A 26845-nucleotide genomic window follows, 5' to 3' on the forward strand; every position below is an offset into this window, starting at 1 on the left:
GTATACTTCCTTCTGTAACAATGAAATATATTTCTGGAAAAAGAAGAATCAACTCCTATTTATTTCGTTTTAATGCATCATTTATTCATTGCCTGAACAAATAATTATTAGGCACCTATTAAATTCCAGACATGATTACATGTTTAATTAAGATTTCATTTCTAAAAGAGATATGGTGGATCCATACTCTTTATATATGCTCTAAGAATAATAATTATTGTCATAATGGATTTTATTACCTAAACATATAAACGATACCAGAACAATTATATTTAGGTATGCTTATGCTATTGTGGAGCTTGGGATGAAGCTTCCTAAGTAGTAAAGAACATGCCTACTAACTGCAGTTCACATGTGAGAGAACATACCTACTAACTGCAGTTCGCATGTGAAAGAACACACCTGCTAACTGCAGTTCACATGTGAGAAAACATGCCTGCTAACTGCAGTTCACATGTGAGAGAACATGCCTTCTAACTGCAGTTCACATGTGAGAGATCATGCCTTCTAACTGCAGTTCACATGTGAGAGAACATACCTTCTAACTGCAGTTCACATGTGAGAGATCATGCCTGCTAACTGCAGTTCACATGTGAGAGAACATGCCTTCTAACTGCAGTTCACATGTGAGAGAACATGCCTTCTAACTGCAGTTCACATGTGAGAGAACATGCCTTCTAACTGCAGTTCACATGTGAGAGAACATGCCTTCTAACTGCAGTTCACATGTGAGAGAACATGCCTGCTAACTGCAGTTCACATGTGAGAGATCATGCCTTCTAACTGCAGTTCACATGTGAGAGAACATGCCTGCTAACTGCAGTTCACATGTGAGAGAACATCCTTCTAACTGCAGTTCACATGTGAGAGATCATGCCTTCTAACTGCAGTTCACATGTGAGAGAACATACCTTCTAACTGCAGTTCACATGTGAGAGGACATGCCTTCTAACTGCAGTTCACATGTGAGAGGACATGCCTTCTAACTGCAGTTCACATGTGAGAGAACATGCCTGCTAACTGCAGTTCACATGTGAGAGAGCCTTCTAACATGCCTGCTAACTGCAGTTCACATGTGAGAGAACATGCCTGCTAACTGCAGTTCACATGTGAGAGGACATGCCTGCTAACTGCAGTTCACATGTGAGAGGACATGCCTTCTAACTGCAGTTCACGTGTGAGAGAACATGCCTTCTAACTGCAGTTCACATGTGAGAGAATGCCTGCTAACTGCAGTTCACGTGTGAGAGAACATGCCTGCTAACTGCAGTTCACGTGTGAGAGAACATGCCTGCTAACTGCAGTTCACATGTGAGAGAACATGCCTGCTAACTGCAGTTCACATGTGAGAGAACATGCCTGCTAACTGCAGTTCACATGTGAGAGAACATGCCTGCTAACTGCAGTTCACATGTGAGAGATCATGCCTGCTAACTGCAGTTCACATGTGAAAGAACACACCTGCTAACTGCAGTTCACATGTGAGAGGACATGCCTTCTAACTGCAGTTCACATGTGAGAGAACATGCCTGCTAACTGCAGTTCACATGTGAGAGATCATGCCTTCTAACTGCAGTTCACATGTGAGAGAACATGCCTGCTAACTGCAGTTCACATGTGAGAGGACATGCCTGCTAACTGCAGTTCACATGTGAGAGGACATGCCTTCTAACTGCAGTTCACGTGTGAGAGAACATGCCTGCTAACTGCAGTTCACATGTGAGAGATCATGCCTGCTAACTGCAGTTCACATGTGAGAGGACATGCCTGCTAACTGCAGTTCACATGTGAGAGAACATGCCTGCTAACTGCAGTTCACATGTGAGAGAATATGCCTGCTAACTGCAGTTCACATGTGAGAACATGCCTTCTAACTGCAGTTCACATGTGAGAGAACATGCCTGCTAACTGCAGTTCACATGTGAGAGAACATGCCTGCTAACTGCAGTTCACATGTGAGAGGACATGCCTGCTAACTGCAGTTCACATGTGAGAGATCATGCCTGCTAACTGCAGTTCACATGTGAGAGAACATGCCTGCTAACTGCAGTTCACATGTGAGAGAACATACCTTCTAACTGCAGTTCACATGTGAGAGATCATGCCTTCTAACTGCAGTTCACATGTGAGAGAACATGCCTTCTAACTGCAGTTCACATGTGAGAGAACATGCCTGCTAACTGCAGTTCACATGTGTGAGTCATAAAGAATGTATCTCTGCCTGACAAATTCACCTTCCTCACTTGTCTGTCTGTCTGTCTAATAACTTCAATGCCACTATTTCTCTTAATTTATTGGTGGTGATTGGTCCTTCTAGGGTCTGGAAGTTGGAATAGGGGACCTAGGAATTGGAACAGATACACATGCCCATTAACAGGACTTTTCTTTCCTTTAAGAACTTAGCATTTGCCAGCAGTGTTGACACATGCCAGTAATCTCAGCACTTGGAAGGCCATGGGTCTCTGTGAGTTCAAGGCCAGCTTGGTCTACAAAGTGAGTTCTAGGCCAGCCAGGGTGACACAGTGAGACCCCCATCTCAAAACATAATAATAAAAAATTAAAATATCATCTTAAAGAACACAGTCTATGATTCTGGAAGCATATGAAATAAGAACTCGCAGTGTCTGGTTTAGGAAGCCTTACTTCACTAATAATATTTATATAATATTGCCCTAGTCTGGGTTCTGTTGCCTGATAACAGCAGGGCCAAACGTAACTTGGAAAGAAGTTTATTTCAGCTTTTGGGTCACAGTTCACAAATGAGGGGTGCCAGGGCAGAACTCAAGGCAGGAGCTCACAGCAGAAACCATGGAGGAGTGCTGCTCACTGCCCCACAGCCTAGCTTCAGCTCAGCCAACTTTCTTACAGCCCAGGATCCTGCCTAAGTGTGACACCAGCCACAGCCTTCCTATGCCAACTAGCAATGAAGAAAATGCCCTACAGACGTGCCAGCAGGCCAGGCTGGTGGAAGCAATCCCCCCAACCTTGAGTTGAAGCTGAGTAGGAAAAACATTGTATATACATTTCATGTGAGTACACAAAAACATGTGCACGTAAATTATATTTGTAAGCTATACACATGGGCATATGTATAAATACATACCCACACATGAATGCATACATGTGCGTCCTCCTCCCACTCCAACAACTAAGACTCTGTCTTATTCTGGTCACTAACAATGAAAACTGCAACTCAGTCTGCACTCGCTGCTAAGGCCCCACGTTACCCTCATTCTCTTCTGCTTTTTCACCATCTTTTCACAGCATTTTCTCTAAGTTTGTTAAACAGCTCCTCTGAACCCCACTGTCTCCTCGGAAAATCACATGTGTGGTTTACACACTAATAGCTGCCCTCAGATGGACGTGGTGATGCACACCTTTAATCCCTGTGCTGATTGGGGCAGAGGCAAGTAAGTCCCCATGAGTCTAAGCCCAACCTGAGCTACATAGCAAGTTCTAGGCCAGCCAGGGCTAGAGAGAGAGAAACCTTGTCTTAAAAAACAAACAAAAACCCTCAATGAAGATAACTAAAGACGGGGAAGACTCTACTCAATTACATGAGCTAAATCAACAATATATCCTAACGTATTTGAGGCAGTGTCACAAAGATGAAAATTAGTTAAAGACATAACAAAAGCACTTGGTGATACACGGAAGAGTTCAAGAGAGGTCTACAGACTTTCATCTAGAATATTTAATAAATGACAGTTCAGAAAGAAGTTGGCCTAACTTAATTTCAAAATGTTAAAAGTTCAACTGTAAAAATGTAAGAGATCAACAAGAAGAATAATAGCAAGAATATATTTAAATATATTCTCTATCTTAAATCTCGTTCAGATTTCACAACCCTGTTAGACTTAGATCACTCATTTAAAACATCAGGATTGCAAGTAATTATTTACATGGAATTGGATAAAAAGGTTTGCAATTTAAATTTCTTCATCCACTAAAAAAATCTACAAAACTGATTTTTGGCATTAAAGTATAAAAGAGGTTTTAGAGTATGAATGTTATTCGTCTGTGCAAGGCTTCAGTAGCGTGTGCACAGATCGCAGCAAGGCTGCTTGGGATGTACAGCGGTTTGACATCCTCATGTGGTATGAGTGAAGCAGAGGTGAGATGTGAGGGCCCTGTGGCAGTGCTCTGACCTAGACAGCTAGGGCATAGCTGCCCAGTGGACCTCCTAAGGTTTGTTAAGGCTCACATGCGGCATTCTACGAACTGAGGAACACATAACTTACAGAAGAGGCTAGGCTGTTCTATAATATATCTTCCTAAACCAGACTTTATTTAATCTTGCAGTTCGTTTTCATATTGACCCCCTTGAATACTAGTGTTAATATCAGCTCAAAAGTCATTTCTGAAGCAGAACATTTAACATATTTCGCACCAGCACCTCCCTTTATAACCACTGCCCTTGCCAATCCTGACCAAAATCGTCCTGGTCTGACAGAATAGTTACCCGTCTCCCTTTCAAATTCAAACTCCTCTGACTATAACACTGGATGATAAATGACAGGGACAGAAGAGTCTATGAAATGAGGACCAGTGACTGCTAGAAGTCCAAATAAACCCCTGAGGATGTACGCAGAGGCAGGGCTCCAAGATCTCACCCCACCGCTCCACACCAAGCGGTCCACTTTTCTTTGGGAAACTGTCCTTTTGTCTCCTCTCCTTCCGGGACAGACCTAACCCTCTAAAGTCTTCTTGGCTTAGACAGCTGGCTACACAAGTACTCAGAGCCTTGATCATTTATTTCAGATCAAGGTCTCTAAGGAGTGAGGGACGGACATGAATGAAGAAGATAGCAGATCACAAATGAAACTTCAGCAGCCGAGCTCGCAGCCTGTGACCAGCGTTGACTATGGTTTTACAGACTAGCGAAATAGTAACTTGTGGTTGTAATACTGCAAAAGCATGGCTGCCTAGCACACCTCTAGATAACAGTCTGCCTCGTACAGTCAGAGAACAATACCAGCTCTCCACGTACAGTACCTCGAGAGGGAAATCCTTTATGCTGACATCTACAAAAGACTGGCAGTAATGAGGATCCATGTAAATCAAACTGTCATCTGCAAGGACAAAACAGAAGACAAGTAATTCACAAAACACCTTATTATGACACTGCTTACAATCCAATTTCTATGTAGAGCAGCTGAAAAAAAGGGCTAGGTGTAACAGCCTGCCGGCCTGAGGCTCGCCAACGGAAACGCAGGTCTGCACGGCATAGATTAACTTTGCATAATCAAATATGCTTGTATAAGCAGAATTTTATAAAGCGATGAGACTGTCATTTAATTTTTGGTGATGAAATTACTTTCACAAACACACAATTATACTCTACAGTTTGCATATGAAAAATGCATTGGCTTCTCTGTGCTGACAGCAAGAACATATTGCTTGTCATTTAATCAACTAACACCGCTAAAGACCGGGGAAAAGGAAGTATGTAAATATCAGCTGCAGAATGCAGCGGGGTCTTCTGCAATTCATGGAAACCAATAGATTGTGCTTTGTTTGGGCACTAACAGAAATTAAGCACAAATTTTAAGGAATCCAATTACACTGTGGACCAAATGACCAGCGCGAGTGGCTGACAGGGACGGCCCACAGAATGAGGGACTCGTTGGTCTCCATTAAGCAGCTTGTCTCCAAAAATCTCATAATTACTTTCCACTTTTAAAAGAAAATAATTAAAAAATAATCATACTTAGTCACTGACCTTGAAATCCAGCAAAGTAGTACGACTGTTTCGGTTTGCCGCCAATGATACCAACACAATACTCAAGGCTTAAAACACCCTGTCAAAGGAAATCCACAGATTTAGATCAGGGGACAGGTGGAGAGGACCGGAAACAGCCGAGCCCGCACTGCTGATTTTACAAGTGCCCCAACTTCCTGCCAACAGTTACTACTGTTTTTACGTTTGCTCGGTGTCCTGGAATCCTTGTCTTCCAAACTACCTCCCTCTTCTTATCACCACTCAGTATTAATTCACATCAAATATTTTTATCAGGATGTTGCTCGACAACATGGACAGGCCACGGTGTGTCAGAAAAACTAGCATCAAGAAGCACAAGAAGTTCAACCAAAGCAAAGCTCTTGTCCTTCTCCTAATGAGAACATTCTCTACCATCTAGAACAGCGGTTCTCAACCCGTGGGTCGCAACCCCTTTGGGGGTCAAATGACCCCATTCATGGGGTCACCTAAGGCCATCCTGCATATTGGATATTTACACTGTACTTTGTAATAGTAGCAAAATTAACATTATAGAAGTAGCAACGAAAATAATTTTAGGGTTGGGGGTCACAACATGAGGAACTGTATTAAAGGGTCGCAGCATTAAGTTAAGATCCACTGATCTTGAGGATCAAATAAAGGCTCAGATGGCCCCCACCTCCCCACCTTAACACCATCCAGTTCTCGACTGTTTATTACAATGCAAAAGCGTTGTACATTCATCAGAGGGCGTACTTGGAGGTGAACGGTATGGATGCACCATCCTCGGATTCGAGAGACTGAAGCAGGCAGAAGGTAGTAGTTCAAAGCTAGCCTGGGCCACGAAGCAAAACTAGTCTCAAAAAAAAAAAAAAAAAACTCTGAATCTTGGATTTTGATCTTTCCTAAGCTAATAATGAACAAATGTGGAGTCATCTTTTGAGGTAGGCAGTGGTGGTGAGTGATGTGCAGGTTCCCACCAGGCAAGCAATCAGGAGGGTAAGCAACAGAAACTCTGTAGCTGTACGATTCTATCCCCTGCTATGACACAGGCCTGCCATCTTTAAATCAGACTAGCGGTGACCGCTTGAATGGGACCCACACAAACAGCCTCAGAACGCTCCCTAGCAGAGGGCAGGGATTCCAGGTGCTTGTTCCTTCCGGTTCCGTCCTCCCCCCTGCCCCGCTTCCTGTATCCCAGCTGTTAGAGTGCACAGGAGGTGAAAGGCTGACAGGAAATAGACTCTGTTAGAGTGCACAGGAGGTGAAAGGCTGACAGGAAATAGACTCTGGCAGCACAGCTATTGTAAGTCACCGCATGCTAGGGTAAGGATTTGCAGTGACAGTCACCCAACTCAACCATGTTCCTGTGAGATCCCAGGTGACCCCATGGGCTCGCCAAGCTGCTCTTAACTAGAGTAAGTTCTCTGGTCTGCTGGTGTCCTACCTGGGGTGAATAGGCGTTATCACACATCTTCCTAGGGAAAGTGTGTAACGATTGCTAAGCTACAATGCTTGACAGGGTAGTGTGCTCAGGCAGGCGGCCACTGCTGTGCTGTCCTCACTAAGGGAGCCCTGGAAACTCAGGGGCCACTGAGCCACACCACCTCATTAGGAAGCACAAGACGTAGCCAAGAGGCCAGGGGAGTGCTGGAGGCATGCATCTGCACAGGATTAACTTCCACAGATACCATGAGGTGAGTCTAGGAGGGTCGGGATGAGGTATTATCACTTAGAGAAGAACCAGGGCTTCTGCCCAACCGTCAACCCAGATAAACTGTGGACACTGGTGAGTGAGCAGACACGGGTCACTGCTGAAAAAAACAACAGGAGCTGCTCCCATCCCTGAGGTGCTGTGGCGAGACTACTATAGAGTTCTGAGGGAGGAAAAAAATTCCTAAGCAGCCTATCATCGCAATTGCCAAATTCTTCAGCAGGACCGAGGAGACTAAGGGTGTTGGAGGCCTGTGTCCTGTGTCCCTTGTGTTCTGACTGCAGGTTGTTTGGTGACATTCTGATACATTCTCGTCTATCAGTTGGGAGCCTGCCTATCAGGTCCTGGGAAGATATGAAGAACGCACTCTGATGCAGTCAGTCAGTTGGTCAGGGTGTGGTAGGTTGACATAGATGCAGTCAGTCGGTCGGTCAGGGTGTGGTAGGTTGACATAGATGCAGTCAGTCGGTCTATCAGGGTGTGGTAGGTTGACATATTCCACTCATAATCTCAACCTCTTCACGATGTGTACAGACCCTATGAGGATTGGATTCCACAAACTCATAGGTCTCTATAAGTATCCTATGAGTCTTGATATTTGAAGAACTGAGAATAACATCATTACTTTTAACCCAAAACATATCTCATATTGTCGTAAAAATATAAAGAATAAAAAAAGTATGGTTGTCTTTTATCTTGCTAGGTTCAGCACCGCAGTGCTCCCAAGATGTCTGCTGGATGTCTTAATTCTCAGTCAGCAAAGCGTCTCACCCGCTCTGCTCCATCCTATATCACACTGCTGAAGGCCTCTCTCTGAGCCTGGCAGCCATCTCTCTACCTATCTAGTTCCCAAGGCAGGTTTCCATGCCAGAAACACACATCCCAACTCTGTGATAGCCCAGACAGCCGCCCCACACTCCATTACACTTAAATCTACACATGAAAGAACACACAACACAATAACCTTTGGCCCAATTGATAAGATATAATTGCCCACCTAAACATACAGAGCCCAGTACCATCCATCCCTTAAGAACATTAATAACAACCTGTAAATACACAGAGTGGAATCTTAACGTCACCTGCCATGGCTTCTCATCCTCTCCCTCCTGTCTCTCCTCCTTTCTGTTCCAGTCTCCTCCTCTTCCTTCAAACTTCTCTCCCGCCCATCCTTCCTCTCCTCCAATGACAGGCCTCCTTCTATCCTGTACCTGCCCCTCACCTGTATTTTACAAATTAAATGGGGAGAAAGTTTGGGTGAGGTCACAGGAGTCTTGTGTACATGACTAGACAGTTGTTCTTGAAGGAGCGAATTAGCATCAAAATACAGGTAACTCCAGGGCAAACCACAACATCTTGTAAAGAAAATAGATGAGGGGAGGGGGAGGAGGAGGGGAGGGGAGGAGGGGAGGAGGAGGGGAGGAGGAGGGGGAGGAGGAGGAGGTATTTGAACCAACAATAACTTGCTTGTGGTTGCCAGACCACTGACATTGTCTGGATCAGTGGCGTTTGGGATGGTTAATCCCGATTAGGGTCCTGGTTGGGTTTGTTTGCTTGGTTTTTGTTTTATCAACTTGACACAAGCTAGAAGGTTTTGGGGAAAGGGAGCTCAGTTGAGAAGATGCCTCCAGCAGATGGCCAGTAGGCAAGTCTGTAGTGCACTTTCTTCATTAATGACTGATGAAGGGGCTTCCGGCCCTCTGTGGGGGGTGCCACCCTGGGCAGGTGGTCCTGTGCGGTGTAAGAAAGCAGGCTGACCTGGGTCCTGCTAAGACTGAACCCCCAGTGAACTAGACTGTTGGGGGGAGGGCGGCAATGGGGGGAGGGTTGGGAGGGGAACACCCATAAGGAAGGGGAGGGGGAGGGGGATGTTTGCCCGGAAACCGGGAATGGGAATAACACTCGAAATGTATATAAGAAATACTCAAGTTAATAAAAAAAAAAAAAAAAAAAGAAAAGAAAAGAAAGGAAAGAAAGAAAAGAATATTCTGAGCTTTTTAACTATCTTACTAATAAAATTTAGAAATAAAAAAAAAAAAAAAGAAAGCAGGCTGAGCAAGCCAGTAAGCAGCACAGTTCTTCAGCCTCTGCATGACTCTGTCTCCCTTGAGACTGTGACCCAGGAGATATAAAACATTAACCCCTTCCTCCCCAGGCTGCTTTAGGTCACGGTGCTTTATCACAGTCACAGGAATCCTAAGACAACTGTCAACTTGACAGAACTTGAATAACCTAAGAAACACAGCTCTGGGCATAGCTATGAGGATGTCGCCAGGGAGGCTTAACTGAATATGGGTGACACCATCCTGTCGGTTAGGGTCCTGGCCTGAATACAGAGGAGCCAACAAATAGATTACCAGAACTCATCTCTCACCCCAGCCCCCTCACACCCCAGCCACCTCACACCCCAGCCACCTCACACCCCAGCCACCTCACACCCCAGCCACCTCACACCCCAGTCACCTCACACTCACCCCCGCCACCTCACACTCACCCCAGCCACCTCACACCCCCACCTCACACCCCAGCCACCTCACACCCCAGCCACCTCACACCCCAGCCACCTCACACCCCAGCCACCTCACACCCCAGCCACCTCACACTCACCCCAGCCACCTCACACCCCAGCCACCTCACACCCCTGCTACCTCACACCCCTGCTGGGATGAGCAGCAGGCATTTTGTCACAGCACTGAGGTAGGTAACTAACACATCAACACATCTGTGTATACATGATGTTCTTCCTTTAGCAAATAAACCGGCTCAGAGAAAGGTGGGTTTTTGTTGTTGTTTTTGTTTGTTTGTTCCCAGAGTTAAGGACCAAACCTTGAGCTTGCTAGGCAAGTGCTACCCTGAGAAAGTGGTTTCTTTCTTTTTTTCCCCATCGAGCACTTATATAAATGTGCTGAGTTTATTCACCATACAGTCTTCAAATTACCTCATGGAGAAAGTATTTTCTAATTTAACTTGTTTTCTTAAAAATAATATGTGGTCACTTAAAATATATTTATCTATTTATACATAACAATATGTGGTACGTAACACAAAAAATTAGAATACCCAAAGGACCATTGTTTTTTCATTTTTGAAACAGTGTCTCGTGTTATCCAGAACAACCACAAGCTTACTACATAGCTGAGGATGACCCTGAACTAACCTCCCTCCCTCCCTCCCTCCCTCCCTCCCTCCCTACCTCCGCTTTCCCAGGTGCTGGTATTACAGGTGTGTGCCACCACACCTAGCTTAGAGCTCGTTATTATTAAAATCTGGGGGAATGTCTCCTTGACATCTGCCAATGTTACATATCCAGATTTACTAGTACAATATTATGTAGCTAAATACTGTAGCCACTTTCTTTCTTTGGATTTAAAAAAAAATCTACATGTATATGTATGCCTGTGTAAGTTTACGTACACTTTATCCGTGTAAGTGCCTACAAAAGCGGGAGGGCATTAGACTCCATGGGGCTGGAGATACAGAAAAGCGTGAGCCCCTTGATGTGAGTGCTGGGAACCAAACCTGAGGCCCTGCTGGAGCAGTAAGTGTTCTTAACCACTACACCAGCTCTCCAGCCCCATGCTACTCCACATTTTTGGCACTCATTACGCCACGACCAATTTTCATATCAACAAATACATAAATCTCTTTGATAACTAATAGTTATAGTCTATGGTTATAAACCCTCATAATATTTTAATTGGTCTAGGCACTTCCTATTATAAATATTTGCAATAGTTCAAATATTTTTATTTCCTCTAAAATTCACATGCTAGAAACTTAATTCATAGCAAAACAATGGTAAGAGGCTAGCCCTTGGGGGATATTCAGATCCTAATGGCTCCGCCCTTCTGAATGGATTTCACCACGCTCTAAAATAGGCCTGAGGGATAGGTGCCTCTGTCTTGCTTGTTTGCATCGGAAGCCAGGCCCTTGACCCTGGGTCAGGATCATCCAGAACACAAGAGAATGGATCTCTGGTCTTTATAAATTGCCCAAACTCAAGTACTCTGTTACAGGAGCACGAAACACACTATATCAGGCTCTAAAGAACAGCCTCATGACGCTGGAGAGACAGATCAGTGGTTTGGGGCATTTGTTACCCCTGCAGAGGACCCAGGTTCAGTCCCCACCACCCAACTGGAGGCTCACGACTGTCTGTAACTCCAGTCCCAGTGATCTGCCACCCTTCTCAGGCACCACGCACACGTACAGTGTGCAGATAAAACAGACATAAATCTTTAAAAAGAAGTCCTTAGGGTTGTGGATTTAGCTCAGTGGTAGAGTGCTTGCCTAGCAAGCGCAAGGCCCTGGGTTCGGTCCCCAGCTCCGAAAAAAGAACCAAAAAAAAATAAAAAAACAAATAAAAGTAATCTTTATCCTATAAAAGAGAAGCATTTAACAGCAATGGGGTTTTGTTTGTTTTTGTTTTTGTTTTTTTTAAACAGTGAGGTTTCTATTTCTTTCTCTTTAAATAAAAACTGTCTTAGTTTCACAAGGAAACCGAACCAGCTGGTTGAAATGTTTATGTCCTAGGGACAAATGAAGTGAAGATTCTAAGTGTCTCATAGCTGAGTGTCATGGTTTGTATATGCTTGGCCCAGGGAGTGGTACAATTAGGAGGTGTGGCCCTGTTGGAGTAGGTGTGGCCTTGTTGGAGTAGGTGTGGCCCTGTTGGAGTAGGTGTGGCCCTGTTGGAGTAGGTGTGGCCCTGCTGGAGTAGATGTGTCACTGTGGGAGTGGGCTTTACTACCCTAGTCCTAGCTGCCTGGAAGTGAGTCTTCTACTAGCAGCCTTCAGATGAAGATGCAGAACTCTCAGCTCCTCCTGCGCCATGCCTGCCTGGATGCTGCCACGCTCCCGCCTTGATGATAATGGACTGAACCTCTGAACCTGTAAGCCAGCCCCAATTAAATGTTGTCTTTATAGGAGTTGCCTTGGTCATGATGTCTGTTCACAGAAGTAAAACCCTAACTTTTACTTAAAACCTAACACTGAGAAAAGAAAGAGACCTATCTATACCAGGAATCATTACCTACTCTTCTCAGAAAAAGAGTGTGGCCCTGAAAGGGAGAGCCTTCCGTCCTGACATCTGTTTTTCCTCCACTTCAGCCCAGAGCAGACCCTGCAATGCACACTTAGTGACTAGGAGCTTGAACCCCACACTGTGGAAGAGGCTGTATTTTTAGAGACTTAGACACTTTCAGCTCCTCACGGTGCTGCTCCACCATTAGCCAGTGTGAGGATTTACTGAGCTGAATCCACAAAGCAATAGCTAAAACTGAAGCTAACCCATCAGAAACCAAAGTCCTAATTTGTCTTGTGGAAGAAAGAACTTTGAGTTCTCCTCGCTGTAACTCCTTACAGAAATAAAACTAATTAAATGAGCTTCTTGTGGCAAGGGACGATGACACCGCAGATGTCCCTCTCGTGGAATGCAGTAGGGCTCTGTGGATGGTACTCTCTCTAGGATGGTGTAGAACAGCCTCGGATAATACACCTAAATCACAAAACTGCACCGTGCATGTTAGACCATGCCGTACACTGATTGGGGGTGGGGATAAAACTGCTGATCACAAATACAAAAGGGTGAGCAGAGAGAGAACAGGAGGGGTAGGGGAGGGAGGCTCCAGGGGTGCCCTTCTCTCAGGGCTTCCAGGCACCCTGCCTTTTCACCATAGGTGGGCAGCCCTTCACAAACTCCCTCTGGCCAATCCGTATAATCCTCACACAACCACTTCAGGCGTTTTTATCTGATAATGTTTCAACCCACAAAAGTGCTCTTGTTTTAGTGAACTAGTGTCAAGCCGACTAGCTTGGTCAAGGAGATGAACATTCTTTATTGGGAGGGATTTTAAAATAAAAAAGTGATGGTTTTATCCTCAGTTCAATATTTGAACTTGAACCTACCACTTGATTTCTCTGGACCTTTCCTAGTTTATGAAGGCAATGTACTTGGCTACCGTGAGTGCAAAGAGGATAAATTATATTGGGAAGTACAACAAAAATGTGTTAAAGACTGATCGTGTACCTCCCGCATGAGGGTAGAGCCTGTCACACTAACAGCTCTTGTTTCGCTCGTTCAGGAACATCAGAATGGCATCGGCAGTGCTACCAAATAACAGAACTGTCTGCCAAATCAAACGCACCTAGAAGGCCCTGGCAACTTCCTCCACAAAGAAAAAGCTGTGACTCAGGGCCCTGTATTGTTGGCATGCGACGTGTCCTCCACAGGCTCACTTGGCTCTCAGCCACTGGTGCTGTCTGGGGAGGCGATGGACGCATTGGGTGAGTGTAGTGAGCCATATTGGATTTGGGCCTGGCCACTTTGTAACTGCATGGCCACAGTTAAGAAGTCATGGACTTGTTGGACAGAGGCCTCTCCCGTGTATTTACAGCACAGGAAGAAAAGACCAAGTAGTAAACACCGGGTGTCTCCACTGCATGACCTCTGCTGATGCATGTGGAACCGACACACCTGGACCACACCTGGGTGGTGGTCAATTTACTTCTGCCTTTTGCTTCCTCAGCCTTTATCCTTGAGATTAAGGCTGGTCTTCTCGGATTTCTCCTGAATTAATTCAGGTCTCGTAGTGGGTCTTTGTTACCGAAGTCACGAGCCAGGTAGTCACGAGCCAGGCTTTCCCACTGTGCTTCCCAGATATTTTCTACCTGGAGAACTTGGGTATATAAGTGGTGAATAAAGCTACAGGAGACTCTCACTCTTCTCCCGCTCTCCCCCCCCCACCCTCTCTCTCTCCCTCTCCTCCTCTCCTGGCTTGACATGATAACGTGTGTGTGTGTGTGTGTGTGTGTGTGTGTGTGTGTGTGTGTGTGTGTGTGTGTGTGTGTGTGTGTGTGTTGTGTTTCATCCCGTGGGCTTTAGCCGATTCTTGGTACCATGTCGGTGCTGGCACCGACAGGTGAGGGGGATGACTGCTAGAAGTTGAGGGCCTAGCAACAGGCCTCTGAAGGGTACAGCCTGGCCGCCTTTCCACTTTGAACAGTATGTTTCCTGATGCTCCAAGATGTGGGCAAGGCTCTTTATGCTCCCACCACCACAGGCAGCAGCCAATCTTGACGGTGTGCCTTCCGTGCCTTAACCTCCACACCAGGGGTACCCAACTTGTTAGCTTCTCTGATGAAGGAGAACAGCCACGGGTCACACATTCAATACACAAGCAAACATTGATGCACTAAAGAAGGCCTGTGTGTCACTTCCAAGCCATCTGCCAGCAAATGCAAAGTCCCCGCGCTATAACCCTGCTTATGCAGCACTCCACTGAGATGGCCTCTAGAAATCCCTGGGCAGCTGCTAAGTGTGGATCGAGAAAATGAAGATATCTAAGAAACAAGGATTTACGAATATTTTAAAAGTAGTTTTATTATATAACATAAAACTAGCAGGGTCTTTGGCATCGTGCTTGAGAAAGTAACGTGTCAGTGGCTGGTTGGTGGAAGGGATGGGATTCTCAATGGGTCACCCAGGTGCACCTGGGTTGTGCTGGCCCTAGTTGTTCCTCTAGTGGCTCATGAATATGGGTGCTGCAAAAGGCAAAAGGGCAGTGGTGTGAGTAAGGTGTGAGGGGAGGCCAGCAGTGTTTGTCTCTGGAAGACTGAGGCCCCTGGAAGTCTAGTAAGAGACATCAGCTTCTTTAAGATGAAAGCCAGAGTGCAGTGCTAGTCATTGTGTGGATATTGGCGGGTAATAAATTTATGGCAACTAAAACTGGAATCACAAATATTATTTACTCAAAGTTCTTGAAACCTGTTTTCAAGTTCTGTCACTATTTCTCGGTCTCCTTGGGGCTGTGTTTAGCTGGCGTGATGAAATGTATAGAACTGTTTGAAGAGCCTGAATTTAAGCCACCACAATTTTAGCTTCGCTTAAAATGAGATGATTTGAAAAGTGGTGTTGATCAATTGGTTTTAACCTTGAAGACACATTGTCCAACCATTAAAAGGGATGGTTAGATGCTGTTAGCCAGTTTTCACTGTCAATTTCTGATACAAATTTTGGTTTTGCTATCAGAAAGGACTTGATAATGTTTGCAAATGGTAAAATCTCAACATCTGGCCCTGACTTAGCCTCTCAATTCCAAAAATGTTACGGATGGTGCCACGGTCGGCATCAACATTCTTAAGGAATTCCTGGAATTGGTGAGGACTAAATCCTTGGTCCTTAAAACTTCAGTCCTAGTGAGGACTTTTTGTCGTTTCCAGTCTTAATGCCGTGCACACATATTTTCGTGCTGTATTATGCAATACTTCACTCAATACAAGTTCTAGGCAGTGGTGAAATCGTCTGTACAAGGCCTTTCTCTTCCCCCGCCAAGACCAGTAGTTACCATTGGTAATTACTACAAGCACAGTGACAAATGCCTTTTCTTCTTACTCCTGTATAGAAAACCCTTGACTAGGTGTGCCTTTTAATGGCACTAAGGAAGCCATAGCTTCAGACTCGATGTCCACACCTTCACTATAGGTGGCCAGCTGAGCTGTATCTATCTGTGGTCCAGCTGTAACCTAGAGTCCGACTAGGAATCTTACAGTTAGTGGCTCTGCTCTGCAAGCTCCTTTCAATAGATTCTCTGATTTCTTCAGTTTCTGTGGCTGTGGTCAGGTGAAACAAACTGACTTTAGACATTATGTCCCCTTTCTCAAAGCATGTAACATTACACCTGCCTCACTCTACATACAACAGTGAATAAATTCGCCACCAGTAAGTGGTTTTGATTTTTGGCTATTAAACATTCTGCTAGGGCTGAAGAGGATGGCTCAGTGGTTAAGAGCACTGACTGCTCTTCCAGAGGTCCTGAGTTCAAGTCCCAGCAACCACATGGTGGCTCACAACCATCTGGAATGAGATCTGGTCCTCTCTTCTGGTGTGTTTGAAGGCAGCTACAGTGTACTCATATACATAAAATAAATAAATCTTATTTAAAATGCTGCTATGTAACAAGAATCTGTCCATATCATAACTTTCAAAAGCCAATTTTGTTGAGAACAGTCTTTTGTTTGACTCCACTATTTTGTTCTCATCACAAACAACACATCTGATGCACATCGAATTTGACAAATGTATCACATGTGACAACTTTGCAAATTATAGTCTTTGACAACTTACGTAAATTCCAAACAAGCTAGGCAGACGCCTTTACTATTTACCTCACCTAGAAAACTAGTCATCTGACCATTGAACATTCTTTCTCTATCCTTAATGTCTCTTCTTGTGAGCTTCCTTTCTCCTCCCCCATCCAGGAGTGTATGAGTGTGCACATGTGTCCGTCCGGGTATGCACATAGAAGCCAAAGGATGACATGAAGATCCTTCCTCAGTTGCTCTCCACCTTATTTCCTGAAACAGAGTCTCTCACTAGACCTTACTCACTGACTGGCTAGGCTGCCTGGCCATCAAGTCCAAGTCCACATCCCTGGTACTGGGACTTCAGGAACACACCACCATGCCCAACTTTCTGTGGGCATGTGGGGTTCAAACTCAGGTCCTCATGGGACGTGACTAGCTAAGCTGTCTGTCTCCCTAGCCCCAGTTCTGTTTTCCTTTGAGACACTGTAAAAGCAGTGCTAAGACTAAAACACAGTAACACGTAGGGGATTATATTTACTTTGACCATAAAAAGTAACTGGTGGGAAAGTAAAAAGCAAGGTCGGGGTCCTTCTGTATCCCAGCTGCTGCTGTAGTGCACAGGGAAGCCAGCTGTGAGGCGTGGTAGGCAGTGCAGGAGACACAGCTGAGGAGTGGAAGCAACCTTCGTCATCAGATATGAACCCTACGCTGTCTTCTAAGGAACTCTAAATGCCGTTATCTGCGGTGGCTGTTTAAAGCTTTGGTGGTGACTTGGGCTTCCAGTCACCATGAGCACACACATTGTCTGGTGTTGTAACCGGACTGTCTGCACTTGGAAGACACACAGACATGCAAGTAGAAGGTCATGTGCACCCACATCTGTTCTGTGTGACACTGCAACACGACATTGTCATCACCAAAGTTCACACTAAAGGACCACAAAATGCAGTTACCAAAGCAGAGAGGGAAGGGAAAGAAAAACATCTCATGCTGTCTTAAGTACATTTCCAGTCTTGTGTAGGTTAGCATTCACAGCTATCCTGGGCTACATGTCACCTGCAGGTTAAGGACTGAACATCTCTGCACTGGGAGTCAAAACAAACTTCAACCCCCTAAAGTTTATTCTGCCAAGTGTTTCATCGCAGCAAGGAGAAAAGTCATTTATTAAAACTGAAATAGTAAGGGTACAAACTTAACCAAATAACTTTAAAGGCATTGCTTTAAAACTGAATGTCTAGTGCCTATCGCAACACAATGGGTGTGAACAGACAGGCTCTTTTGGTTCGAGAAGCACACCTATATGCAATGGGGCTGGAGAGACTTTAGACTGGCTCAGAAGAGAGCGAGGCTGGCTCTCCATGCTCTCTCACTTCTGCTTATACAATCAATGTCTCACTGGCACCATAGTGCCACAATAGCAAATTATAAAATATGGTAGCAATTTTAAAAGTTTTTTAACAGTTAGGTTGACATGGGTTGTTAGTTTTAAGAGTAACTAAGATAAATATATTTTTAATCAGAAAAGGATACTAATTAGGAGCCATATTGCAAACCTCACTTCTGTAGCCTATCAATTAGCACAAAGACTGAAAGGCTTTCACTCCTCACAGAAGATGCTCTTCAGACTCACACAGGATCTCTCAATGCTGACATTAAAAATACCTGATGCCAAACTTCACAACGTATAACTGTAGGGTCACAACTCACTTGTGGAAAAGGAGACTGCAACTCTTCTCTGGTTTTTTTGTTTGTTTGTTTTGTTTTGTTTTTTCTTTTTTCTTTTTTTCGGAGCTGGGGACCAAACCCAGAGCCTTGCACTTGCTAGGCAAGCGCTCTACCACTGAGCTAAATCCCCAACCCCTCTTCTCTGTTTTTTATATTAGGTGCTACTGCTTTGAACATAAAAACAAAAAGAACTGAGCACTTCTTACCTTCACAAACTCCAGATAGTCGATGTTGGTTCTTTCTCCACCAAGCCTAACAGGAACTAAAATAATAACAGCCTTGTCACGTGCATCTCCAGCCGTCACAGAATCAGTCTGCTTATCAATTACATCAGAATTGTAAACTGGGAGAAACATAATGAATATGTATTAAATGTCATAAAGGTGGCTGTATACACATTCTTACTCTAATTCCACCCCTCCACTGATTGGTCATCTGTCTCTGGTTTCACCATCAAAGTATCAACAAGTTTAAATTTCCATACTCATGGCCCCTGGAAACTCAACAGTAGTAAAACAAAGTCTTGGTCTCCCCAAGCATATGCTCTGGCCAGGAAACTATGGCAGGCACAAGCGTAGGATAAGTCAGAGAGTGTTTAGCTTGGTTAGATGACAAACACTGGCTAAGCAGGGAGGCGCTGGTCCCCGAGCCTGACACCCTGAGCTCCACCGCCAGATGCCAGAAGGGAGAACAAATTCCTGCAGTTGTCCTCTGCCTTGTGCATGCTCACGACTCCCACACACAGTAAGTACGTGTTTTAGGAAATACAAAATGCCAAGCAGACCAGTCTTTCCACAGTCTGAGCCCTCGATGGTTGCCCGGTTTGTAGATATATTCATATTAAACCCGACAGACATATTTCTTACTCTCCTAAAACAATAATTTTTGTCTTAATAGCTTTTCTACAAAAAATTAACTTACAGCATGGGATGGCTGTATTTCAGGAAGTAAATAGGGGCTCTATTTCTGTTCTCTGGTTTCAAGATGACTATAGATACTGGGTATCAACAGAAGACCCCAAACAATCATGAGATGATTTACTGGCACCTTAGGGGGAACCATGCTTCTAAGGGAAATTATCTATCCTCAGATGTCTGACCTTCCTGCCCTGGCCTCCCTGGATCAGGCTTACAAGCAAGAGTCATCTTAACCAGCTTAAACTGGCTAACCAGTTTAGACCCAGTGTGTTGATACACTCTCATCCCTGCCTGCAGGGGTGATGGGGTAGATTGAACTAGAATTATAAAGTCAAGACTTGACCAGCCTAAATAGTGATGGCCTCTCTCAGGGTAAAAATAATAGCAAAATAATCGTTTTAAATGCTCAAATTTTTTCTGGCAAATATATTTAAATTAGCAATTAAGGCATTTTTTCAAAATATACTAATTCCTATGACATGAGGGATGTTATATAGGAACAACAATGAATTAGCTAAGACTATCATCTTCAAAACCATTTGCAATATAACCAGGAAGAGATAAGCTCTGTACACATAAAGGGTCTGAGCCAACACAATACATGGCTAGAATGTCAAACACTCCATACCTGTACAGTCCTGGGCAACATAAATTGTTAGCCCTTGCAAATCCGGATGCCTTGCTTCTTCAACTGCTTTTCTAGGAAAATAATAAACATCCTTAAAATCCTACCTACAATTTCCTGTTGTCACCTAAGGACTTAGCTTTAAAAGGAGGGCAATCCTTAGCTGCCCTGCCTGCCCTATGTACCCTGGATGCCTGCTGTCAAACCCATCACCTGAAGAGTGTCGGGAATCAGCTGCACTTTGCAAAGCTGAACATGACACTAAGTTACCCGAAGGCTCTAAACGAAGCCACAAAATATACCTTAGAATCCCTGGGTATAAACTAATCTCGCAGCCCTCAAAGGACTTCCCTTCTTCATCAGCTCCCTGGCTGCACAGAATGCTTTCTGAGCAGTGAGTCACAGAGCTTCAAGGTTTGCTTCACAGTAAACATCCACTGCAAAGGATGTATTACGGGGCTTGTCCCCAACTACACTTGGCAACTCGCCCCTCCCCCTCTGAACAACAGTTAGTTCACACTTACAAAAATCAGTATGAAGGGTGAGAGCAGAGCTCAGTGGTAGAACACTTGCCTAGCAACCAGAGACCCTGGGTTTGATCCTAGCATCACGGGACAGGGGAGGAACGGGACAACTATTCGACCTGAGCAAATGACTTTCCTAATTTAACGAGTTGGAATTCTGTAAGCAAAGCTGCAAACTAAAAGGCACTTCTCAGCAAGAGCGTTCTCAGTGACATGTGTTATGACAAAGCCCACAGCTGAAAAAGGACTTATGCAGATGTGGCAACTAAAATATTTAATCTGCCTATATCTTTACCACGTATGCTCCTGTATATTAGTTTAGAAGAAACACTAGATAACTATGTCTAAATATGCGGCCTGTTCTTATATGTAAGCTAAGAACAGTTCTGACAGGTTCAAATATTGAACGGGAAAAAGAATAACAACAGAAACGTGTCGATCTGCAAAGTCCCAAGTGTTTGCCATCTCCCTACAGGAAAGCACACGGAGCCTAGGGACATCTCGGAGGTTAGGAACTATGCTTTTGTGATTATGCTTCTATAAATGTTTGCTTCATGACCTGCCACTCATAGGAACGTGAAGTGTGCATGAAAATGCTGAAACGATGATGTTAGCCCCTGACATCTCATTAGACATCAATAAATTGGTTACTACAAAAAAAAAAAAAAACCTATTATGGCCTGCCTTCCAGTGTCAGGCTGAAAGAGATGGCAGCTCTCAGAACATACAACAGTACAATCTAAGGAGAACCTACCTACGAAGAGACCCTGGATGTCTGTACCTGTAACCAAGAGCAGGAACCTGTCTGTAGGTAAAGGCAGCTGTAGCCCCTCTGTCTTGACCCCACCCTCCATTAGCTAAGAAAAGCAGGCTTCCATGTCGCTGCTCGTAAGAGCTTCGGCTGTGAACCCTCCCTGTCAAAGTTGGTATTTCCAAGCACAGAACAGAGGGGTTGAGAACAACCATACCTTAAAATGTGAGCAACCACTGCTGGTCCATACCAGTCACCAGCTTTCTTCCCAGACTTCTTCCCAAACTCTATCAGGCGATGTAAGCCGAAGACAGCCACAGGGGAGTCTCCAAACCAAGAGATGATCTGCCTGTGGTAAATCTCACTCTGTACTGCATGGTCGTCGGGATGCTTCCCGGACGTTCCCTTCAGAGAGACTGCTGGGGTCCGGAGTTCTCTCTCCCCTGAAAGGGAGGCTTCGAAGGACGCAGTGAACTTGCTGATGGTGTTGGAGGTCCATGAGTCGGAGTCCGAACTCTCAATGTGCAGTGCGTCGGGCCAGGTCCAGGCTGCGGCAGATCCAAGCAAGACTCAGACTTTCAGACACAGACCTTGGCGACCGCGCTAGACAGTATGCGGTGTGTAAAGCCAACCAGGTTTCTGAACCAAAACAGACACTCAAGGCTGTGCACAGGCAGAAACTAGAGTGACGGTTGCTAACGGCGACGAGCATGGTAGGATGGCTGTCAAAGGGTTCTCTGTGCGATAATTAAAAACTCTAAAATTGGTTATTCTCACGGCTACAGAACTCAGTAAGAATACTAAGAACCACTGAACTGGTCACTTTAAATGAGTACATTTATTTAATAAAAGTAATTTAAATGAAATAGGTTATATCCCAATAAAGCTGCTTTAATAATTTTTTTGAAATTAAAATATAATTACATAATTACCTCCTTTCCCCTTCCTCCCTCCAACTACTCTCTTGTACCTAGTTCTTGGCTCTCTCTCAAATTCATGGCCTCTTTTTTTTTTATTGTTGTTTTGTGTGTGTGTGTGCGTGCGTTTGTGTGTGTGTGTGTGTGTGTGTGTGTGTGTGTGTGTGTGTGTGTGCTTTTAAAGATCTAAGTATAACCTGTTCATTACATGAAGTATCACTTGTATGTGTATGATTTCAGGGCTGAACACTTGTAAAAAGCAGCTTTGAAAGAAGAAGAAAAAAATGTCGGCCAGGCATGGAGGCACACTCCTTTAGTCCCAGGATTTGGGAAACTGAGGAAGGCTGATCTCTGGAGTTCAAGGCCAGCCTGATATGCAGTGAGACCCTGTTTCAAAAACAAAACAAAGAAAAGGAAACAAATCTAGCAAGCCCAGCACGTGACTCAAGGCCCTAAGCCCAGCACATGCTAGGCTAAGGTACAGAGGCCAGACTAGCCTACACAGGGAGAGCCTGCCTCAAGAAAAAGGCAAAAGCAGTGGGATGGGGGCATAGATTAGTGTTTGTCTAACAACTCAAAGCCCTGCAACCCATCCCTGTACTGAAAGGGGAAGAAAAACAGAAGGGAAAATAGAGGAAAGAGGAACAAAAGAGGAAGTAAGGGTTGGGGGAGGAGGAGGGGCAGGAGCAGTGCTCAGGAGACCCAGGCAGGGGTTGGGGTAGGGGCAGGACCAGACTGGGACAAAGATGAGATGTGCTTATAAAATAAAACAATAAACATATAAGCAAACCAATACGATAAATTGATGATATGCTTAGATCTGACTGTCTCAGAACTACTCTATGATTTCTAACTTTAACAAACTGGTACTGTACTACACATAATTAAGGGAAAATCACAAAAAAAATAAAAGCTGCTAAACTCTAGTACAAATGGACGGTCCTTCAATATGGTTTTCTCCCTTCCTTCCTTCCTTTCTTCCTTTCTTTCTTTCTTTCCTTTCTTCCTTTCTTCTTGTTACTCTTCAGTTGAAATAAAGACTCCTATACTCTACTCCTAGTCTGTCAGACCTCTAGGCTTCCCAAAGGCACAATAAAAATTAAGTAAATAGAAAGTATTTATTAACATTCATAGTACTCTGAGTAGATGCCTTTAGGAGGGGGTTCATTTTGATTACATGTTTTAAAAGGAAAAAGAAGGGCTGGAGAGATGGCTCAGTGGTTAAGAGCACTGACTGCTCTTCCTGAGGTCCTGAGTTCAAGTCCCAGCAACCACATGGTGGCTCACAACCATCTGTAAAGAGATCTGATGCCCTCTTCTGGTGTGTCTGAAGACAGCTACAGTGTGCTCATACACATAAAATAAAGAAAAAAGGAAGAAAAAAAGAAGCAAAACTGCTGAGATTTTAACTTTCAGTAGTTTTTAAAAATATTTTTAAATTTTTTAAAAAATATTTTTTAAATATCTTTTGTTCAAGATATTTTCCAGATATCTTCCTTCAGAATACTATGATGGTTTGTTAGAGAATAATAGTAGCGGTTCTCTAGCAAATTAAAACCTAATGAATACAGTCAGAGAAGAGATCAGACCTAAACGCAGCAAATAGAACCGTTATTTTACTGTTTAATTATGCCGCAATCTTCAAACGGCATTTATAAGTCAATGAAGCGAATCATCTTCCAGTTAGATTAAGTCCTGGGTTCAGATCTGCTCAGGAATCAACATTCCCATCCCTGTTCATGAGTACACAGGACCACAGATAAATCACCCCCAGAAAACCTGTGTAAACTGAGTCTTAGTTGAGTTTAGTGGTTAGAACACTTTTCTGGCATACAGCCAAGGCCCTGAGATTAATATCCAATGTATAAAACTTTTAAAAATTAAAAAAAAAAAACCCACCTTGTTCTTTGTATTAGTCACTCTACTCGCACACTTGCTTGCTAAATGACTCTATAGAAGTCTCTAGAGTACAGGATGCTGTCTAGCACTTTAGAGAAATCTGATAATATTTAGTATTATCTTTGATGACAGCCTGAAAATGGTAAAACAAAACTCTCTTACAAATGTACACATTATTAAAAAACTGACTGATAGGGAAATGACATGAGAAAGTAAATACAAGTAAGTTGACTATCGATGAGATTTCTGAGGGTTTACACTTGATCTTAGCCAAAAAGCCGAGAAGCGATTTTCTGAGGGTTTAAAAGTCTAAACACAAGTCCTTTAATCCCAGGACTCAGGAGGCAGAGACAAGCAGATATCCGAGTTTGAGGCCACCTGGTCTCTAGAGAGTTTTCCAGGACAGTCAGAGAACTCCTGTCTCAAATAGATGGATGGATGGATGGACGGATGGACAGACAGATGGACGGACAGACAGACAGATAAGTAAATATATGTCTAAGCACTGGGGTTGGGGACATGAATCAACAGTACCCATGTTCGGGAGCTTATAACTTCCTCTAACTCCAGCCCCAGACGATCTGACATCGTCTGGCCTTCACACAGATACACACTTATTTATTTTAATAAATCTTTTTAAAACTCTAAACATAATGTTCTCATTAATTAGACTAAAATTTTAATATAAAGAATTATAGCCAGGTGTGGTTATAATCCTAACATGCAAGAGACAAGAAGGTGGGCCTCTGTGAACTCAAGGCCAGCCTAGTCTATTGTGAGCTCTAGGCCAGTTAAGGCTACACAGTGAGACCTTGTCTCTAAAAATAAAATAATAATTTAATTAGTAGAGAATTATAGATCATTTGTGATGATTATATATGATAATATAGAGATAATATAATTTACAAATATAATGATATAATTATATATTTATATTGTCTATTAAATATATAATTTTATTATATAACATATAATTTCTATATAATATATTACTATATTATATAAAATAATTAATCTATAATTATGTGACATAATCTGCATATGCCATAATTTATAATATATAATTCATATATACTGTTAAATAGTATAATATATAAATAGAATATGAAATAATTATAAATAAAATTATTTATGATGAAAATTTCAAAATACTACTGACATGTACAAAGGAAAAACAGAGTAAAAATTCTTCTGCCCAGGGCTTAATGAACTTAATGGGGTACGCTAGAGAATTCAACCACAACAATAAAACGTGAAGGAAACTCGCTGTGGTGAGCATGCTGAGTCTACAGTTTTCAGAGAGTGAGGAGCACGGATGTGTAAGACATTCAGCTCAGCTCGTACAGGCGGAACAGATGCTCTTAGGTCAGTGAACACCTTGACCTGAGCAAGGTGGATACAAACCGATACCCAGAGTAAAACAGCAGCAGCCAGAAACAGAGACTTGATTTACCTCTACCGAGAAAATGTAGTATGAGTCCCTGAGCCAGCAGCATCTGGCCGGTCCGCAGTGTACAGCCCCAGCCACAGTCTGTCGTCAAGGCTGAAGCTTCTATTTGAGGAAATTCTTCCCTGTAGGTCAGCCATATTCTAGAAATGAAATCCTTACGGAACTCTTCCACATTGCCTGCAATTACATGATCTTCAATGGCACATCCTGATCTTGCGGGCAACACCTTGCTTTCATCTACAAAATGTTTAAAACATAAGTTATATAGGATAAAGGTAGGTGACCAAGTGTGCATAATGGTAGGTATGTGTGTCTGTCATTACTGTGCCATCTCACTTAGGAGGACTGTAAGCCCTCTGCTGTCTTATCAAATGAGAAGGAACCCCGAGGTGGTTTGGACCCTGGAGAAAAACACTGCTTTTCACAGTGACATCTGCACCTCTGTGAATCACTTCTTGGACAAGAGGGTAATATACACCTTCTTTTTACCTCCGTTGGCTCAGGACACACACATTCCAGCTCTGTGAAAAGTGACAAGCAAATAAGATGCCATGGCTTGTCAGTATGTAACAACGTATGCAGTCACATGTAGTACACATTGTATTGTTGTGGATATTTATACTCAAATTTTAAAGTCAAAACTAATAAGCTACAGAGTAAAATATAAAAAGTTTAAAACATAAATGTCCTTTATGTTCAAATACCATTTCTTCAGAATTTGTTGCTATGCACACAAATCATTTTAAAGGCCTTTGCAAACTGATTATCTCTAACACGGTTACTATGAAAAAGCCATTGTTTGCCGAATAATTCATGGAACACTATTCTCAGTGACCTGCCATTCCTCACTTATTCCCAGAGAAAGCACTTCACCTTTCCCTGCAGCCAGAGACACTCTCTGTGTTAGGAGCGTCTTGTGAGCATCATCAGTGCTGGCTGGCCCGGAGGTGTGGACACACAAGTGCGGAAACACATCTAACTACAGCCCTCAATCGCACGAGGTGCAGCATCTGAACAAAGCCTTTCTGTGGGATGTGAAAGGCCGAGCTTTACAATACGGTCTGTCTTCATTCTTCCTTCACCCATCCCTTCTGCTCCTTCCGAAAAGTTCCCATCATTCAACCTTCACCTATATTCAGCAGATGGTAATAAACAAATGAATTCCAAGCCTCCGTTGGCATGACTTTCTCTCAATATTATACAGAACTTAAAGTGAGTCACAAATAAAAGTGACTGGGAATCAAACATGGCACTACAATATGTCTAAATAGGCCCCTTCGACATGTGTATTTGTTTTAAATGTGCTACGATAGTTCCTGACTCTCATGCCTCATCCTACACACGCAGAGCTCCAATCTCCTCTCTGGAAGTCAAGTCATTTAACCTCTTCAGACCCAGACAACACTAAATCCTATGGGGAAATCGTCAGTACTGAGTGAACTTTGTTCCAAGAGCTTTAAGAAAAATAAGAAATATTTCAAGAACCCACATAATAAAAAGTGGGGGGAAGGAAGCAAACA

The 26845-nt window shown here is 43.6% G+C and overlaps 1 protein-coding gene across 4 annotated transcripts in view; it reads right to left on the reverse strand.

Annotated features, from left to right (window-relative positions):
* The window catches only part of Atg4c (autophagy related 4C cysteine peptidase), a 72545-nt gene that overhangs the window by 22556 nt on the left and 23144 nt on the right, over positions 1 to 26845 (reverse strand). For all 4 annotated transcript variants that reach the window (XM_032901783.1, XM_032901784.1, XM_032901785.1 and 1 more), the window contains 6 exons: positions 25329 to 25562; positions 21277 to 21607; positions 19788 to 19858; positions 18449 to 18585; positions 5723 to 5801; positions 4996 to 5072 (listed from right to left, as the gene is read on the reverse strand). In XM_032901783.1, the coding sequence (XP_032757674.1) occupies positions 4996 to 5072; positions 5723 to 5801; positions 18449 to 18585; positions 19788 to 19858; positions 21277 to 21607; positions 25329 to 25562 (929 nt within the window). The remainder of the gene's footprint in view (positions 1 to 4995; positions 5073 to 5722; positions 5802 to 18448; positions 18586 to 19787; positions 19859 to 21276; positions 21608 to 25328; positions 25563 to 26845) is intronic.

The sequence above is a fragment of the Rattus rattus genome, chromosome 1 (genome assembly GCF_011064425.1).
Source record: "Rattus rattus isolate New Zealand chromosome 1, Rrattus_CSIRO_v1, whole genome shotgun sequence".
In the NCBI taxonomy this organism is placed as follows: domain Eukaryota; kingdom Metazoa; phylum Chordata; class Mammalia; order Rodentia; family Muridae; genus Rattus; species Rattus rattus.